Genomic DNA, 18,585 nt, shown 5'->3' on the forward strand with positions numbered 1-18,585 from the left:
ATAGAGATAGCTATAAATCAAGATACATCGCCATCAGTAGAACAAAACCCTAGTTAGAGTAACTACGCCGAAGTACGCCGTAGTTACACCCCTTTCGACGTCTGCGCCCTCCTGGTTGGGTGAGACATCGACTCAGAGCGTGAAGTTAGCCGAGGTTCGTCGACCGTCGGTCTATTAAGAAATAGTTGTTCGACGGCCGTGACACTATCTTTCACTACTGACAACAATCAAGGATCGCTGAAGAACTTCAGCGATCCTCTCAGCTAAATATTATCTATTCCTCCTAGACGTTCATCCAACCCTCTCACGCTTTGACGTACTTCAACGCACTTCGTCCAACTTCCCCGAGTCCCCGGCTATCCTCTTCCTCCGACTACTAACTCCGCCTAACATCGCCGCACTTCTGCTCCCATTGTCCCTACTTAGCCTAACTCCGTCTAACTTCGCCGCACTTCTGCCCCCGTTGTCCCTACTTAGCCTAACTCCGTCTAACTTCGCCGTACTTCTGCTTCCATTGTCCCTACCTAGCCTAACTCCATCTAACGTCGCCGTACTTGGTCTCAGATGTCCTGAGTTACGTGTAGAGTAAAGAGTTAAGGTGTGATAGGGGTTTTGATGGTCAAAGGAGGGTCATTGCTGGTGGAATAATCGAGGTGTCACGACGTAGTTCGTGACAGAACCGCCGTTAGAATTACCCCTTCCGTCGAATATTTCTCCGTTCAACTTATCCTCTGAACTTTATTCGATCGTCTCTGGTTTTATGCGTGTGAGTGGAATGTGATAAGTATAGAGACATGTAGAATTGATGCATGCTCTTTTCCCCCTCTGTATTATCATCTAATTATAAGCGTTAACACGGAGGACAGGAGATAGTCGCCGAGAAACCATTGCCTTCCCACCGTCGACCGCGGAGTTAAGTCTCCCGTCGGATCCGCGGAACGCCGAAACGGAAAGGCGTAGAAGCAACAGTATCGGGGTAATGGCCGTCGAGAGGGTGTCACATTTCGAATCGGGGAAGACCGACTGAAAGACGGACATCCTTCTATCATAGCCCAAGTGTCGAGTCAACGGCTCTATGATTCGTCCTGGACTACTGACCACCCAACTTCCAACCGTTTAGGGCCACCGGCACGATGCGCGAGGTACGTGATTAGAACGTCGACTTTACGCGTAGCGAGTGGAAGACCCGGCAAGGATAGAGACCTCATATAGTAGGGAAGTGTCAACCTGCGGATATCAGAAGTTTAGAGGAATGACCGAGGCTGCTCGATGAACTCGGAGTCATCCCGGATTGTACAGCCATCAGTCCATGTCGAGGCGATGGATAGAGGGAAATCAAATGAAAAGGTACGGTGTAACCCTAGACGTTCAAGGCAACGTATAGGTGGGGCGTGGATATAGAGTCGCAGGTTGGTGATAGTTCTCTCGAGTGTGTTCACAGGGAATCGTCCACAGAGCGCGCAACGTGGAGGGCTCTATTCGAAGCGGCGGTGAAGGAAGGGGGGGGGGGGGCGAGAATTTTCCGAGATCGACAGGTTGGGACGATCGTCTGGTATTCAGTACTACGGGTCAAGGTGATGTCCCATCAGAGGGAGAGGGATGAAGTGATATTCCTGACGGAAGTGAGTGTTTCCTGCTCAGCCTTTTTCATTGCGTCAGATACCAAGTGCATCTTTGAACCTCGTATCAATCATACAACTCACAATCCAACCAAGTTTCCCTAACAACGATAATCTATCATGCGTCCATCTTGAGCTCCTCCGGTTCCCCAATCCCATTCTCACTACCCGTCAGCTTTATTTGTCATTGTCACGACGACTCACTTGATAGCGAAGATAGCTTCTGCTTCTGGCAAACAAGGACTATCGACAATCTTACACACTCTAGAAGCTCCTCTACCTTTACGTAGGTTTAGTCGAGTGGTAGAAGCATGAGCCATGATATTACCTCCTCTGTCATCGTCAGATTGTTCCACATTTGGTTCGTGACTCACATTGGTTTCTTTGCGTCTGCACCTGCAAATTGACCTCCATCAACTTGGGCCACCACTTGGTTGGTCACTACTACAGCCACTCCAAACTGCACGATCAGCTTTTCATCTAAGGCCGACAAAGAAGCTGACCTCATCTGCAAGACGCATGAGGGTTCTAAGGAATTTGGCTAGATGCATTTGCCTGGCTGATAGTTCACCTCGACCTGAAAAGTCCGTTCGGTAGAGAGAAGTACAAGAATCAACGATGAGAAGTGAAAACCTATTCATGAGCTGATTACAGATCCCAAAAAGGGGGGACAGCTGACCGAGATTCAGCCATCATTGCACTGGCTTGAACGAGTAGTTGAAGTTGATGATCCACGTTGTACGCCCTGGCATAGGCAATATTGTCCAAAACTTCTTCACCGTTCAGACCGAAACGTTCAGCTACGGCGAGCATACGAACGGGTCGGAATGTTCCTTCGGTGTCGATGTAGAGACATTTTCCTTCACCACCGCCCATGGAGATGGGTAATTGACATGTGACGGCAAGGGTGTGACATATTTGTGATTTCCCAGTTCTGAACTCGCCTATCATAGTCAGAACCAGAACAAGGAATTTCGTGTACAAACGCACCGAATAACTCCGTTATTGCTCCTGTTTCTATACCACCTGATCGTCAGCATCTCCAATGAAACATTCTCTTACCAGCTTCCATTGGCTGAATGGGCAGTCTCTCAGCCTCAATGGGGCACCGAAGAGAAGATGGCAGGAGAAAATACTAGACTAACCTCCCAAGATCGTATCCAACCCTGTCGATCCGGTAGATATCCGTACTAACTCGGCTCTCCTCGCATGTATCTCAGTAGCCGTTGTAAAGCCCATCGGGATCAATTTACAAGCTTACTCATCAGCCTCGGCTCATCACCATCTCCCCGTCGACAATATCCAGAGGCTCTTCCTGCATTCCCCCAGTGAAGATATATGACAGCGCCTTAGTCAGTCAAGAATGTTCCGCTCGCCACTCACCTTCAGCTAAGATCTTATCCGCCTTAGCTTCCGATATTCCTTTTATGGTCAAAAGCTGTTTCTTCGGTGTGAAAGCTACAGCCTCGACGGTATGCATCCCCGCTTGGACCAATTTATCCGTATCAGATTTTGATATACCTGCTTCCTATGCATCAGTCATCATCTGAAGGAAAAAAGAGATCGATCGGACTTGAAGTTTGGCCACTAAAGTAGGTTGGTTGAGTAGACCTTCATCGCCTTCTTCGTCTCCTCCTTGAAAGAGATCTTCTTCTTGAGTTAACATGATGTTGAGGGCTGAGTGACTGGATGGGGAAAGAGAGCTGGTAAAGATAAGAGGAAGCTGTGGATAGGGGGAAAGATGACGTGTGTTGGAAAGAAGAAAAGAAGAGAAAAGAAATCAAACACGACGCGTTCAGTCACGTGCTCGGTCTATCATCCTTGGGGTACATTGTCATGTCTATGAAGATAGGGTCACTATGCATATGTGGACGAAATGTCTTCTAGTCGATACATGAGGAACTTACTCGTACCTTTGAGATCATACTTATCTCTTGACTTCCAACATATATCTATCCCACATTTTCCTCTGCTCATCCGTCCCCTCCCAAACAAGATTTACCGTTCGAATCTCATCAAAGCCTTCATCTTTTTCTGGCTTCTCGAAAGCGCTGCTGTAGGTGGAGAATGCAGAAAGAGGCAATAGTGTCCGTGATGGTTCTCCCGGTGGAGCATAACATGCTCGATACATGTTGTTATGTATGGCGAGTTCGAGAGGACAAGCAAAATGAAATACCCTACATGGGATTGAGAGTTGTGAGGAAAGGGCGAGCCATAATGCTCTCGTTGACCGATTACGATTTGTGTTGTCTGACACGTTAGAGACATACCAGAATTACACTTATCTCCCCACTACTTGTCGATACGGTGAAAGATCTCAAGAGAGATAAAGTTGTTTGACTCACCAATCACCACTGATTTACCAGTTCTCAAAAACGTCTCTGCCACTTTCAAACATCTCTCTCTCGTACCCAATAAATCCTGATTCACATGCTCGTATCTCCCAGAAAAATGTTTCCGAAAGAAACTAGTTTTCCCACTCGCTCTACCGTCAACAAAATCACATGTAATGAAAACTCACGGTGGGCCAACAAACAAAACCATTTCTATCTCCGTCCGAGTGATAGGAGTGTTCGTCGGCAAAACATGTGGTACTGACCTAATCAGCTTAGCTGTAACACATACTCTCTCAAGACTCACGTTTCAATGACAAGCTTTTACTTGGTCTGAAACCATTTGGAGGATTTGGGAAATGTTCTCTTGGTTTTCCAAGAAAATGTTCTTCAGAGTAAGAAACTTGATTCCGACGTTTATGGCAAGTTTAAAATCACTATCTCCATGATCTTTCTTTCTGCCTTGATGTCCAGCTCGTCCTGCCGCATCACCCACATAAACCGAATTTTCCATATCTATCTCTAATCTTTGATTCCGATATAATCTGACGATCTCATCAAACATCCCAGTATTGGGTTTTCTGTAAATATCGAATTTGTTCAAAGCGGCCAGGATACGGAGAGGAACACCTGAAGGCATTTTCGCTGCGATGAGAGGAAGTTTGGCTTTCCATTCATTCCTTATTTTCTCTCTTGAATCTCCTTGGTTTGATAGTACGATAATATGTTTGCGTGATTCCCATTCGGATTTCAGTTGAGAGGGAACGGTATCATGCCACCATTGCCAATCGTCACGACTGGAGGGGAAGTCTCCACCTTTGCGGGTTTTGATAAGAGTACCATCTAGGTCATAAAAGACAACAGGAACTTGAGAAGATCCCGGACGGTCGAATGGGTCCAGATGGAGAAAATGTATCAGGGTCGGTGGAGAGGGGAGGAATGTACCGGGGGATTTGACACCGGGGGTGAAGAAGGGATGAGCTGAGGTCAGCCATGTCAGGGGTCGAGAGGCCAAAAATCTTACTTTTCTTCGCTACGGGAAGCTCGTACACGTCGTCATCTGCTGTCCTTTTGACTGGGGGCATCGAAGTGGCTTTGACAAGAGAAAGAGGATGAATGGTCTGGACGTCATCTTTTGACACGCGCTCACGATCGGTAGGACCTACCTCGGTTCATTCCGCCGGAAACGAAACGGAAGCAATTTTGTGGCCCTGGCTACTCGGATTCTACAAAGTACTTTGGGTGGAGGTCATTAATTCATTATCGTTCGTCCATCCATCATGCCAAAGCTAGCCACACAATATACCCCAGAGACCTTCAAGGTCTTACTCAAGAAGCTGGTTCAAACACCGGACGAGTTCACCCCGGAAGATTGCGCGGAATGTTTCGAACATCTATGCGTCGAAGGAGCGGCCGAGGCGCAGGTGTGTCCTCTCTCATGATCCTACACATCTTACATCTTTCCCTCTAAGATGTGTATGATGTATCAGGAGGTGATGAAGACTCGAGCTTCATAAGCTTATATCTAGGTTGGAGCTTTTCTCACCGCTCTCACATTATCGGGTCTTGATTCTTCACCTGAAATCGTCGCTTCCTGCGCATCCGTCCTCCGATCTCATGCCGTTCGTCTACCCGATCTCTCTGTCTCCCCTCGTTCCCCTTCAGAAACCGAGCCAACTGTGGATCAATGGGATTACTCCAAGACTGACCCCCTCGGTGATGGTTATACCGGTACGGTGGACATGGTCGGTACAGGAGGAGATGGTTGGGACACTTTCAACGTTTCGACCACAGCTTCCGTCGTCGTTGCTGGTTGTGGAATCCGAGTGACCAAACATGGTTCTAAAGCTGCTACTTCATCATCTGGAGCAGCGGATCTTCTACTTTCTCTCGATTGTCGATTATCTTTCCCAGTAGATAAGATTAAAGGATTCTTACCTACTTCACCATTCTTGTTCTTGTTCGCACCTCATTATCACCCCGCTTTAGCACATATAGCTCCCATTCGCCGAAGCTTGAATTTCAGGACAATTTTCAACGTATTGGGACCACTCATAAATCCTGCAAGGCCTAGAAGGATGGTGTTGGGTGTGGCGAGGAAAGAATTGGGTGATACATTTGCGGAAGTTTTGAAATTGTTAGGTGTTGAAAGAGCTTTGGTCGTTTGTGGTAAAGAAGGATTGGATGAGATAAGTCCTGCTGCAGAAACTTGGGTGGGTCGTCTTCATTCCTCTCTTTGGTGTCATATTACTCCCTGTCCTGACCCCCGTGCGTCTCACTTCATTCCCCATCAGTCACAATCGTGAAATGCAATTGTATACTCCACGCTGTCGCCGTGCCTCTATCTGTGACAGGCCTACGCAATGACAGACATTTATGCATAGCTCACTTGGGGGACTTTCTTCGAATGTTGCTAGGATAGAAACTAATCGTAGACATGGTGGTTAGAGAATAATCGAATTACCACCTCCACTATCCACCCTACAACATCTTTCGGTCTCCCCCTTCACCCTTTATCAGCCGTCCGAGGTTCCACACCTACTCTAAACTCTTCCACCTTCATTTCTCTCCTCACTTCCTCCCCTCCTCCACCTCATCTGTCCTCACCACCAGGGCCCGACTCACCTTCACTCGAAGCTATACGCGATTACGTACTTCTCAACGCCGCTGCTTTGTTGCATATATCTGGTCGAGCGAAAGATTGGAAAGAAGGTGTTCAAATGGCCAGGGAGAGTATAGAGAATGGTTCAGCCATGCGGGCGTTTGAGGGCTTTAGGGATCGCAGTAAGCTTGCTATGGGAGAAAGGGTAGGATACAAAGCTGTTGAAGATGATGGAGGTGTTGCGGCTAAAGACGGGGAGGTGCAAAGTTGGCTCAAGGTGGATCATGGGCATGTAGTCAGATCAGAGTGAAGAAGATCTTAGGATGTTGATGCATTTACTTTAACACATTTTTCTTTCATCCCGACATCGATAATGACTCTCAGCAAGTAAAACAGTGTGTTTTCATTGACATACTATATCTAGGACTGAGTTCCATTGGTCTCAAGGCCCATGACCCATGGGTTTCCGATAACGCAAAGGCACATGGTACAGTTTGACAGCGGGAAAAGTGAAAAATAGATCCAGTTGCCCGCAAACATCCCCGCTATTCATGCTTATCTCCGACCCCTTTTTTCCCTTCCTTCTCTCCAATGATCACATATCGTACCGACATGATACCGACCTTGAATACACACCTGAAAACCGACCTCCACTCACTTTCTTTTTTACTGACTTGAATCCCTCACTGACTCACCCTTCAGAGAGTGAACGAAATGTTCCATCAATTCTTGTTCACCCTCCTCACTTTCAATGTTTTGGTCAACGCACATGGAGCTCAGAAACCTTTATCGTCTACACCCTTACATCCTCAACACGCTGAACATGCTTTAAGTTTGTTAGAAAAGTAAGTTCCGTCAAAATACCTATATATCACATCACACTTGTCACTTCCTATATCATGTCCGATGGATTTGCAAACAGTCCCCCCCTGCATGATACACGACATTGGTGATATCTTTAATGACGAGTAACTTATATGAGAATGACGTTGTAAGAAAAGTTTTGTGAGAGCCTGCTGATACTCAGATACCCACTGATAGACACTCATATAGATCTATCAGCTACGTTCAGAACTATAGAACGTAATCCTTGGTCGGCGGTACATAAATTAGATCTCGCTTATCCTGGTCATATAGATTTACCTCGTGCTCGAGCGGGAGGTTTAGCTGGGTGAGTCATGACTCTATCTCTCAACTATTTGTCCTTACAATCATCAAATTCACATTTTTTCCATATACATTATTCCTTCCGTTCAAATGTCAAGATAGTCTCACAGTTCTCAAATGACTTTTTGTCTAGATAAGCTGGGAGATGTATTGAGATATGATAGCGATGTTCTATATACTGTAACTGAGCTGGAGAGAGAGGTCAACAGACTAAGAAGTAAAACCAGTGATCAAAAGAGACTAATCCTCAGAGGCTTCTTCACTGCTAATGCTCCTTGTCCCAAAGCCGTAGGACAAGATCCAGGACCTGATTTCCTCAATCCTACAGATGTGAGATTTTTCTCCTGAGATCTCATTGTGAAAGAGTAAGAGAAGTGAAGAGATTAATCATCAGTCTATTCAACATGTCTTAGAATCAATGGATTTGATAAGGAAATGGATCGAGGTGTTTCCGGATGTAAGTCGACTCTTGACTTGTTCTTTGTTCGGTGATCCTCGTCGATTTCTCCTATCACCTGCTCTGATCAATGAATTTCTCAGCTACCTGCTTCTATCATCTCTCCATCCATCCTTCCTTTACTTAACTTCTCTTCAAACTTGCCACTAAGCATGCCTGTCGATAAGCTATCTGAAGCCGCTGCAACGTCTCTGTGGGACGATGTAGACCAGAAAAGTACCGACAGGCTCACAAATAGCAAATGAAACGTTGTCGTACAGCATCCGACGTCCGACAAGCCTTTGAAGAAAAAAAACTCGCCGTCATGATCGGGATAGAAGGAACACATCAATTGAGTAATTCTTTAGCTGTCATGAGGATGTACGCAGAGCTTGGTGTGGGGTATGTCACTTTGACCCATGTTTGTCATTCAGTGAGTTTCTTATTTTATTTGCTCTCCCCTTCACCATTTCTTCATTAGTACGAAACCATGGATTCCAAAGAACGGGAATACTTTAATTGATCAAATGTCACTCCCCGCCTTATGTCCTTCTCTGGTTCATCACTGAGACACGGACAAGTTGGTTTATCGATTCGGGTGATTGTGAACAGCTGACATTAGTCATTCGCTAGCTCGAATGGTGGCGGCGCAGGTACTTCAGGAAGCACCATTCCTCCTATTCACCCAGGTAACGGTTTGACCTCCCTCGGGGTGGACTTAGTCAGGGAACTTAATCGTCTTGGAGGTAAGTCTAAAACCTCTTCTCTCCTTCCGCTCACCATCGACGTCACGATCAACGAGATCAAAATGAGGGAAAACATGCTGACCCATCAGTCATGGTTGACCTTTCTCACGTTAGCGACGATACAGCCAGACAAGCTATCAACGTTTCTCGTGCTCCGGTCATCTGGTCTCATTCCGGTGCCAGGGCGGTGAATAATCATCCAAGAAATGTTCCGGATGATATATTGGATATGATTGGTGATAAGTCTGGTCAGAATCGTGGGATAGTGTGAGTTGGATTCTCTACCCTTTCCCAGTGTCGGTTCCCCGCACCTTGTTCAATACGAGACAAACTTGCAAGAGTCTTTCGTAGTGAGCCAAGGGAGTATGTACCTCGCTGTCATCAGGAGGAAGTCGTTGGCGGGGATTCTAGGATTGGTTAAATTTTCAATATTCCAATGACCCATCACTGACGTATAGTCTCTCAGTGCTTTATTCAATTTTTATCGATAAAGACAATGCTACCTTAGCTCGAGTTGTGGACCATATCGAACATATCGCTTCCAGATGCGGGAAAGCACATGTGGGATTAGGATCCGATTTCAATGGTATAGGATCGAGTGTGTTGGGAATGGAAGATGTATCTAAATGGCCCAATATGGTGAGTTGACATTACCATTTTCTTTTGTATTTTCCCTTCCTCTCATCAACAACCTCAATCAATGGGTGATAGATCACTTGACATCATGTATTTCATTCATTCTCATCCTTCTATTCCCTCTGCCGTCATCAGTTATAACCATCTCTCCTTCCTTCAGCCCAAATACAAATCATGTGGTTAGTTGGCAATATTGGTATGTGCAAAAAGTGGTGCGAGTTACTGGAGGAAAAGGGAATGACCTGATGAGTAGATCCAAGAATTTATCCATCGTGGATGGACAGACGACGAGATCGCCGGATTGATGGGAGGTAATCTTCTTCGTGTGATGGAAGAAGTAGAATATATCAAAAATCAGTTATCTTCCGAATCAGCTTCAACAACAATCTATGAGAAACGTAAAGATCTTCCGGCGCACGAATGGGGTGGACCTAATATGGCTTATTTAGCGGATGAAGTTAAAGAGGTTGTGATTGCTCAAAAACGACTTCGAGATGAGTTGTGATCTTATTTTGATCTTGAAATTCTATACCATTCATATAAATTCTGTTCACATGTATTGTCCAGAAATTCCATAGCCCATCGTAGGATGTAAACATTCTCCTCATTGTTGTTCAAGCCTGCTTTACTCTACGGTAATGGTTACCGATATTTTGGCTGGCGGCATTATGATGCTGGTGTATGGTAAATCAAGATATTTGCATGGAATAGACATAGATGATGAGAAAACAGTGCATTTCAAGGATCGATAATCACTCTGATCTGTGACACTTTATGAGAAAATGATTGATCGTTTGATCTCACGGGATAACTTTCTGACCATTGACAACTTCCTTCATTCCTGCTTCCTTCAAAGCCCAATCAAAAGCAGCATCCATAATCGCTATCCCCTCTGATATCTCTTCATCCGTAATAGTCAAAGGTGGGGCAATACGGAATGTTCCTCCCATCCCTTTAAGTTGAACGACATTACATGAAAGACCAGTTTCCATACATCTCGCAGAGATGGAAGTACCGAGTTCATCACCTGGAATTTTCGTAATTGGATCAAGAACGATTTCTATCCCCATCATTAAACCTCTACCTCTGACGTCACCTATACAAGGGTATTTCTTCTGAAGCTGGTTAATATGTTAGCTCGTATCTCATCACCCGTCATGTCACCATCCAATGTAACTCAACTTGATCCGACATCCGAACCAAATTGGGAGTTTGTGTTTCGGTTGATAACTTCCATAAGAGGTATCGTGTTTTTATACATACCGAAATGAGAAGGGAAAGGTATGATAAATTGAGATATTGCTTATACCAGAATGAAGATGATCGAAGCAGACATCATGTGTGAAAGGTGAGACGTTGAGAAAGTGGGGGAGATGAGTGAAAAAAAACTTACATTTTTCAAACCTTCTTCCAATAACTTTCCTTTCCTTTTAGCCTCTCCAACGAGATTATCACGTACGACAATTTCACAAACTTTAGCTCCGACAGCACAAACTAAAGGATCGTTCAAATGAGTTGTATAATAGAAAAATCCTTTCTCATGACAAACCCTTTCAATCTCTTGTGTGCAAATTGTGGCTCCCAGAGGTAGACCAGCACCTAAAGTTTTTGATAAAGTGAGGATATCAGGAATGACACCTTCATGTTCGAATGCGAACATATCACCAGTTCTTCCCATTCCAGTTTGAGCTTCGTCGATGATGAGAACCATACCTCTTCGTTCGCAATGACTTTTCATCTCTTTTAGATAACCGGGAGGAAGGGTGATTATACCTCCTGTGGAAATGATAGGTTCGATGATAACGCATGCTAGGGCTCCTGTACTTTGACCTTGACGTGAGCCTTATTTCCGTGTTCTGTGAGACTCAACAGCTTGTGGACGAGTAAAAAGAATGATTTTGACGGAAAGAACACATCTCGATGAAGGATTAGATCATGGTGGGAAGGGTGTGAGAGTCATGTTTTTACGTGTAATGATGGGAATGAAAAGATCATAGGATAGGAAGGGATGATAAACTCACGATCGATAAGATCCCATCCATAATCTAACTCTGATTTCCAATCGTATGACCCATCAGGATGACGGAAAGGAGATCGATACGCGTATGGAACAGGAAGTACAAAGTTTCCAGGAAGTTGAGGTCCATAACCTTTCCTACCGACGGAAAAAGTAGCAGCACCTGCTCCGTGGGTCATCCCATCTGTTGATCAGACCATCGGAACATCTATCATCTTACAACATCCATCATCTCAGAACATCCATCATCTCAGAACATCCATCATCTCAGAACATCCATCATCTCAGAACATCCATCATCTCAGAACATCCATCATCTCGTAACACCCACATTGGTGATCACCCCCGGACCGCCCTTACTTCACCTCTCTAGGATTCCTTCCTGACGCTCACACATGTCCACCAAAGAGGACATATTGGGATTTTGCGAAGATGTATACAATGACTCACGATAGGAAGCAGATAGAGAAACGACTTCATGACCACCCGTATACATCTTGGCCAACTTCAAAGCACACTCGTTGGTTTCCGAACCGGTAGAGAGAAACATGCACCGATCTAGTCCGGGCGGCAATAGACTGGAGAGAGCCAGTGCCAGGTCTACATTAGGTTTGGTGACCATTGCAGAGAAGATATGATCGAGATTTGCCATATAGTTTGAAACTACTTGTACGATTTCAGGATGACCACTGTATCCATAAGTGACTGATCATTCCGATATTTACCTGGACTACTCACTGGCCGAGGAGAGATGACATTTGACCAGAGGTAAAGTCGAGGATCTTGTTTCCATCAGAGTCCTGTCTATCAGCTTCTATTTATCACAGGGCTGAATGAAACTTCGAATAGATGTTTAGAGTTGTCGATCACGACTCGGAGACAGGTATGAAGACAGGAGTAAGGAAGGTATTGAAAGCTGTCAATTCGACTACCAGTAAGTAAAAAATGATTCACTCACCCACATGGCAGTACCCTGGGCTCGTTCCACAATGACATTGGCCCATGACCCACCATAACGGATGAGCTTGTTATCCGCCGCTTTCCAAAATGCGTTTTTCTCTTCTTGCGACATAAGAGTCGCTGTTGGGACGGGCATGATATTGATTGTTCACTGTAAGTCGCAAAATGAGCCGTAAGAAGAAATGCGAACTTGAGAGGGACTGTTTGACGGTCGAGCTGATGAGGAAACACTTGAGGGAGTAGAAGTCTATGAAGTAGTCAGTAGTATAATAGTCCCGGCCCATGATTGGCGTCGTTTTTCCTTGCTTGTGTGTCATGTGGAGTGAATGGGTGGCACTGAACAAGAGCGGGATACTGAGCCGACGTAGCGGGGAAACAGAATGTGATGCGGGCGTAGCGGGCAATTGTTGGGATCGGTACGCCGATCCAGGGCCATCAAAACCAGCCTTGTCCTGATTGGCCCTTTGCCCTTTGGGCGCTTATCACCACCGTGCCTGGGAGACGCCTCGAAGCGATACTTGACTTGAATTGACTTTCTTCGTGGTTTACGGTTACGATCAAGTTACGAGTACTCTACTGCTCTCTTTGACATGCCCGAACGAACCAAGTGAGCGTATAGCATCTCCTACCCCATCGTGGAGTCCGAGGATTTGACCGCTGACAAGTAGCCTTCGCCCGACCCGAAGCAGGAAAGATCGTCCATGTGACCGTTGTAGACGACAAAAACATACTTGTCGGATTATCATTCGTGGTCAACCGTGTGCCTCATGTGCCAAAGCTCATAAAGAATGTACTTTCTCAGGTCCTCCTGTGATTCGTCATCGTCATTCCTCAACTCGTGATGCTGCATCCAGCTTGACCCCACTCAGGAGTGAATCTCCTACCAAGTTTCTTTCAGAAACTATATCGGGCGATTCACACGATGTCAGTTATAGAAGACCTAGCGTGATGCCTGTTCCTTGGAATGAAACTTCAACTTGGTCGAGAAAAGGAAAAGAAAGGTTAGTCACGAATAGTAGAGGTAGAGCATTGGATTTTGTGGAAAGTTTGGATGAAGAGGAAAGATCAAGAGAATCATCCACCGTTAGTCTTTCACTTATTTGTGATGCAGAAAATAATAGTTGAATGGTAATAGGATAATGACGTTGAATACCCTTCGTTGGATCTTGAAGTCACAGATCAAGAAGAATCACATTATCTCGGTTCGATAGCTTTCTCACATTTGACCCTTGATCCTCCTTCCACCGGAGTGGCCATAAGTCCAGTAGGATCATCTCCATCGACAGGAGGAATATCTTACCGTCAAGTAGCAGATCCACGTCGACCGGTTTTCTTTCTTCGTAACCCTTCAAAGGTGTATGGACTTGCCAACAATGCGTATGCGGCTGAGAGAGCTTATGAAGCTGTGACAGAAGTGTTGAGAGCGGAACATCCTGAATATCCGGCAAGGCTTCTGCAGATGTAAGTTGTGTATGTACATTCATTCGTCCCTTCAACGATATAATTGGTGCTTGGTTATTATAAAACGTATCCAAGGAAGTAAGACTAAACTTTTTAGGTTCATGAACAAAACACTACCCGCATTCCCTATCCTGAACAAAGTTCGCCTTGAAGCAACATGTTTCGCATGGCAAGGAGCGGGTCCTTTTCCCCATACCGTATTAGTGGGCATATTAGCACACTCCGCCGTATATATTCCTTCCTTACGACATAAATGTAAAGACTTGTTTGGGATATCTCTTCACTTGCTGGAGAACGAATACAGACAACCGAGGTTGCAGACTTTACAATTGGCCATGTTGGATATTTTTGGTAGACCTATGATAGATCCGGGTGGTAATCATACGGCTATTTGTCGAGTGAGTGATTGATGTCCCTTCTATTATCCATGCACCCATTCATCAAATCTCATCAACTCGAGATAAGTGCTTACAGTCTCGTCTCAACTGGGCAAGATGGTACCAATCAGAGTCGTCGCTGAATGACAAGGCTATGGGCGCTGCCCAGCTGCTTGGGTTGCATAGAAATAGTGCGAGATGGAGATTACCAAGATGGGAACGATCCGTTAGAAAACGTATCTGGTGGACATTGTTCATTGCTGACAAATGGTATGTCTTCTCCCTCCCCTCTCCTCCGAAGGTGCGCCTTGCGACCTCCCTGCCTTGCTATGGAACAGTTTTGAAGTCCCATTAGCATATGGTCGTGTCAGGACGGAGAGTTCTGTCATTTTTATGCTTCCTGAACCTTTCACAACCACCCAAAACTCGACTCCTATCGATTACGTTTTGGGTGAGATGAGGCAGCTCAATTTCCACAGGAACGCATTCGTCTATGGTCGTCCTTCAAATCTCCCATCCGGCAACTCAACAGTCCCCGTTCCCACACTCGAAGACGACGATTGGAAAGGTCAAGGTGAAGAGTCTGGCGCAATGACAAGTTTTGTCGCCATGTGTCGCTTAAGCGCAATTCTAGACTCTCTCTTACCCTTGTTAGCAGTTTCTGATCGTGATGAAGAAGTCCCTCATCCGAAGGGTATCTTGAGAGATGCAGCGGAGACTTTGGGTGAGATAGATGAGGGATTACCTGATTTATCTTTTGAAGGTGGATATCAAGGTCCTGGCATACGTAGGTTTATCTCTCTTTCTTGATCGCGTGTACTCTCCTTTCAATGCTGAGTACTGATATACAACGCATCATTGATGAAAGTCGTCGATGAGGACAAGAGGATGCTCTAGAGGGTGGACTGATGAATAGGATCCTTCCAACTTTGTCATCTGGGTATTGCCCTTCTCATCTGTAGGATCGGTGTAGATCTTCAAACTCAAATGACAGAAAGTCAATTGACACGGTCCATGGAACACGCTTTGGGGTTGGTAGAAGATGTCATTCGGTTTTTGGAAGGTTTGACATCTGAGGATTATGCGTCTTTTTGGGTTCCATGTGAGTTGAAGTGTTCATCTCCCAGCAGTACTTCGTCCATTCAGACTCCCAATTTTTCTTCTCGCTTGAATTGTGTTCATACGGGATTCCAATCTTGACCCGAGTGTTTCGTCCACCGGGGTTTGAGTTGACATCCAGGGGCTTCATTCCAGATCTCACACGCAACTGCTCTTCTTCTTCGTACAGCCATGCGTCTTCATCGTGATGGTTCTACTCTCACCAAACTCCTCGATACAGCTTGGACCCTCCTCAATCGATTGGTGAAAGCAGTTGAAAGAGGTGTTGATTCAGCTTGGGAAGTTGCCGAAGTGGCTTATCCAAAAGTCAAGGCGTTGGTAAATTCACTTCCTAATATACCTGGTAGTGAAGGGGTCAAGTCTAGATTGGCACCTCCTCCTGATCTTGGAGGAGTGACTCAAGCTGGTGAGTTGCAAGTATTTCCTTTGGTCATTTCAGGACATATCTCTGTCTCGTTTTTCAGACATCAATTAGTGTGTTGTTTGTTCTTGTCTCGGCTTTCGTTAAGACGAGACGACGGGGAAGAAGACAAGCTGCTGATGTATAGCTGAACCTCCGTTGGATCTTTCCACTTTTTTAAATCAGAGTGAATGGGTGACGGCTGATACTGCGTTATGGATTCGAGATTTCACACAGACTTTTATGACGGAAACTTGATAGATTCAATGCTAGATCTGTTGTACTGTACTGTGGAATAGAACTTCATAACAAAAACTAAGATGTTATTACATCTATGTAACCAATATCACTTTGATTGACCTATCGAAATACTTACCAGCAAACTATGTACTGTACATGTTACGCAGTACGAGCACCTTACTTTCAAAGTTCGTCCCTTATACGTCTATGATCCACGATATTCTTCACCCTCAAAGGTAGATAAGCACCTTCCGGTCCACCCCAATTAACACCTGGTAGATCCGTTCTTTTCTCATATGTCGCTCTATTCGCTTTCTGTCCTCTTCGACGTTCAGCAGCTTCTTCTACACCTCTCATAACTCTCAATAGATTACCTCCCATCAATCCTCTCATTTCTTCATCAGTCCACCCCCTTCTCAAAAACTCAGCAAGTAGATAAGGCCATTTTGACACATCTTCCAATCCTTCAATAGACCATTGAATACCATCAAAATCTGATCCTAATCCCACATGAGCTTTACTGGTATGTTCCGCGATATATTCTACATGATCAACTAATCTTGGTATAGTTTGGTTATGAGGATCGATAAATATAGGATAAAGAACACTTTGTATAACCCCATCGATTTTTCCAGCACTGGTACCAATACGTTTTAAGATATCATCGGGAACATTACGAGGATGTTCAAGAATACCTTTAGCACCACTATGAGTGAATACTATTGGAACGTCTGTTTGATCTAATACGTCTCTCATTGTTTCTGGTGTAACATGTGAAAGATCAACCATGATTCCAAGACGATTGAGTTCATCTACTAATTCTCGACCGAATGGTGTGAGTCCATTTCCTGGATGATGAGGTCGAAGATAAGAACCGTCACTACCTGCTGCTCCACCGGCGGAGGAGGCGAAGGAGGAGTGACAAACGTGAGCAAGGGTTAGATAACGGACTCCTAGTCGGGCGAGAATACGAATGGTGGAGAGTGAATTTCCCAACATATGAGTTCTGTACAGTTCAGCTCATTCACATGTTGCTGTCATCCTCAATAATGGAGTTCATCATGTAAGGAATCATGTAGGGATTCGAATAAGTGAGAATGTGTTCATACGGATATAATTGAAATAGAGGTGACGATTTGATGGAACATGAAGAAGAAGGGAAAGAGAAGGAGAGAAGTGAAAGGGAGGTGATAGACTCACCCTTCCATACCAATCAAAGCTGCGATTTTCCCATTACCAAAAGCAGCTTCAGCTTCATCCGCCGTCAAAGCCAATTGTAATTGAGGACTTTGATCAATCATTTCACGTATGAGATCAATAGATTCGATTGTGTCCCTCACGGTCTGTTTCATCAGCTCTCAAGTACAACTCACTTTGCGTCTCAAACCGGGGTACATATATGAGCAAGAAGTGAACAGGATTAGTTGCAAAACTCACATTACCCAATTCGAGAAAATCATGTCCAACATTTACCCCAACCTCTCCAGGACAAGGAGTCCAAACGGTGAAAAACGCCCTTGTCATCGGAAATGGTCTGATACAAAAGAAGGATAACCTACCCTCCTAGACCACCTTCACGAGCTCGAGGGATGTCGAATTGTCCAGGAAGACCAGTGTTGAATTTATCTATCATATCGAGCGGATGAGAAGAGAGGACACGTAAGACTTGTGGAGTGTCCACATGAGTGTCGATAAGGGGATATCTAACGTAAGTATTGACTCGAATCGTGGCCTCTCTTCTTTTGATATTTCTTCCCACTTCATACCTCTACTTTCACACGTCCTATTCACTCCACTCGAAGTGGGGATAGAAAGGTAGGAGGGAGGAGGGAGTGAGGGGTGTGAGGAGAAATACTCACTTTGCTAGGAGCTCTCGAGCATGTTGAAGATGATCCGTTTGGGTAGTCTTGAGTGGTTGTTGTGCCGTACTCTTGGCATATACCAAGAGCCAGAGATAATACGAAGAAGACCCGCATGACCCAAAACATCAAAATATGATAGAAAATACGCTTGAGACAATTTGGTTTGCCAACGAAATCTCTCGACTTGGCTATTGTATACATATCAAGCACACCGTGGCTTATCGCTTTCCTTCTCGTATCGGCTGGATTTGACATGTCACCCCGTGGATTTGACATGCCAGATGATGACACGAGACTTGGCGGTCCGTGGATCCGTGGAAGTCATGTTCCGTGCAACTCCCGCTCTCTGACCTCTGACCTCCTCTCCCACCCTTCGTTCCTCCTTACCACCAAATTCAACATTACAAACTAATTCCCCCGGGCTCCCGTTCCTCTGACGTCTTCCGTCGTAGAGTACAGTCAGTCGTATCGAAAATCGGCCAACTTAAAAACCGAGCGGGCAAATTTAAGAAGTACGTAGGCCGATCTTTCTCGAGCCCGACTTTTTTCGTGCCCGATGTCACTGATTTCTTATCTCTCCATTCTATACCCAACAATCATTGTCCGTACA

The 18,585-nt window shown here is 45.2% G+C and overlaps 6 protein-coding genes across 6 annotated transcripts; 3 read left to right on the top strand and 3 right to left on the bottom strand.

The window, feature by feature from the left end:
- Positions 1 to 4,248: 4,248 nt before the first annotated feature.
- TREMEDRAFT_68510 (uncharacterized protein) lies at positions 4,249 to 5,037 on the bottom strand (the record flags this gene model as incomplete). Its single annotated transcript, XM_007004251.1, has 3 exons — positions 4,249 to 4,318; positions 4,357 to 4,933; positions 4,977 to 5,037. The coding sequence occupies 3 exons, from the start codon at positions 5,035 to 5,037 to the stop codon at positions 4,249 to 4,251; spliced, it is 708 nt and encodes a 235-aa protein (XP_007004313.1).
- A 192-nt stretch (positions 5,038 to 5,229) lies between these two features.
- TREMEDRAFT_71532 (uncharacterized protein) lies at positions 5,230 to 6,901 on the top strand (the record flags this gene model as incomplete). The annotated part of the gene is made up of 3 exons (XM_007004312.1): positions 5,230 to 5,376; positions 5,482 to 6,165; positions 6,388 to 6,901. 3 exons carry the CDS (start codon positions 5,233 to 5,235, stop codon positions 6,862 to 6,864), a joined length of 1,305 nt encoding a protein of 434 aa, XP_007004374.1. The 3' UTR covers positions 6,865 to 6,901.
- Positions 6,902 to 7,268: 367 nt separating this feature from the next.
- Positions 7,269 to 10,044, top strand: TREMEDRAFT_61903 (uncharacterized protein; the record flags this gene model as incomplete). Its single annotated transcript, XM_007004149.1, has 9 exons — positions 7,269 to 7,399; positions 7,582 to 7,725; positions 7,973 to 8,051; positions 8,116 to 8,178; positions 8,417 to 8,590; positions 8,780 to 8,903; positions 8,993 to 9,170; positions 9,362 to 9,542; positions 9,793 to 10,044. The coding sequence occupies 9 exons, from the start codon at positions 7,269 to 7,271 to the stop codon at positions 10,042 to 10,044; spliced, it is 1,326 nt and encodes a 441-aa protein (XP_007004211.1).
- A 295-nt stretch (positions 10,045 to 10,339) lies between these two features.
- On the bottom strand, positions 10,340 to 12,628 carry TREMEDRAFT_30324 (uncharacterized protein; the record flags this gene model as incomplete). The annotated part of the gene is made up of 6 exons (XM_007003866.1): positions 10,340 to 10,660; positions 10,933 to 11,369; positions 11,561 to 11,740; positions 12,007 to 12,245; positions 12,295 to 12,356; positions 12,515 to 12,628. 6 exons carry the CDS (start codon positions 12,626 to 12,628, stop codon positions 10,340 to 10,342), a joined length of 1,353 nt encoding a protein of 450 aa, XP_007003928.1.
- A 1,320-nt stretch (positions 12,629 to 13,948) lies between these two features.
- TREMEDRAFT_56824 (uncharacterized protein) lies at positions 13,949 to 16,180 on the top strand. Its single transcript, XM_007003970.1, has 6 exons — positions 13,949 to 13,977; positions 14,075 to 14,375; positions 14,630 to 15,141; positions 15,271 to 15,456; positions 15,595 to 15,879; positions 16,022 to 16,180. The coding sequence occupies exons 3-6, from the start codon at positions 14,748 to 14,750 to the stop codon at positions 16,129 to 16,131; spliced, it is 975 nt and encodes a 324-aa protein (XP_007004032.1). The 5' UTR covers positions 13,949 to 13,977; positions 14,075 to 14,375; positions 14,630 to 14,747; the 3' UTR covers positions 16,132 to 16,180.
- TREMEDRAFT_38798 (uncharacterized protein) lies at positions 16,161 to 18,152 on the bottom strand. Its single transcript, XM_007003896.1, has 5 exons — positions 17,973 to 18,152; positions 17,673 to 17,816; positions 17,551 to 17,629; positions 17,314 to 17,456; positions 16,161 to 17,119 (listed from the first exon to the last, which is right to left on the bottom strand). The coding sequence occupies exons 2-5, from the start codon at positions 17,744 to 17,746 to the stop codon at positions 16,297 to 16,299; spliced, it is 1,119 nt and encodes a 372-aa protein (XP_007003958.1). The 5' UTR covers positions 17,747 to 17,816; positions 17,973 to 18,152; the 3' UTR covers positions 16,161 to 16,296.
- Positions 18,153 to 18,585: the final 433 nt, after the last annotated feature.

Source organism: Tremella mesenterica (genome assembly GCF_000271645.1).
Source record: "Tremella mesenterica DSM 1558 unplaced genomic scaffold TREMEscaffold_4, whole genome shotgun sequence".
NCBI classification, from domain to species: Eukaryota; Fungi; Basidiomycota; class Tremellomycetes; order Tremellales; family Tremellaceae; genus Tremella; species Tremella mesenterica.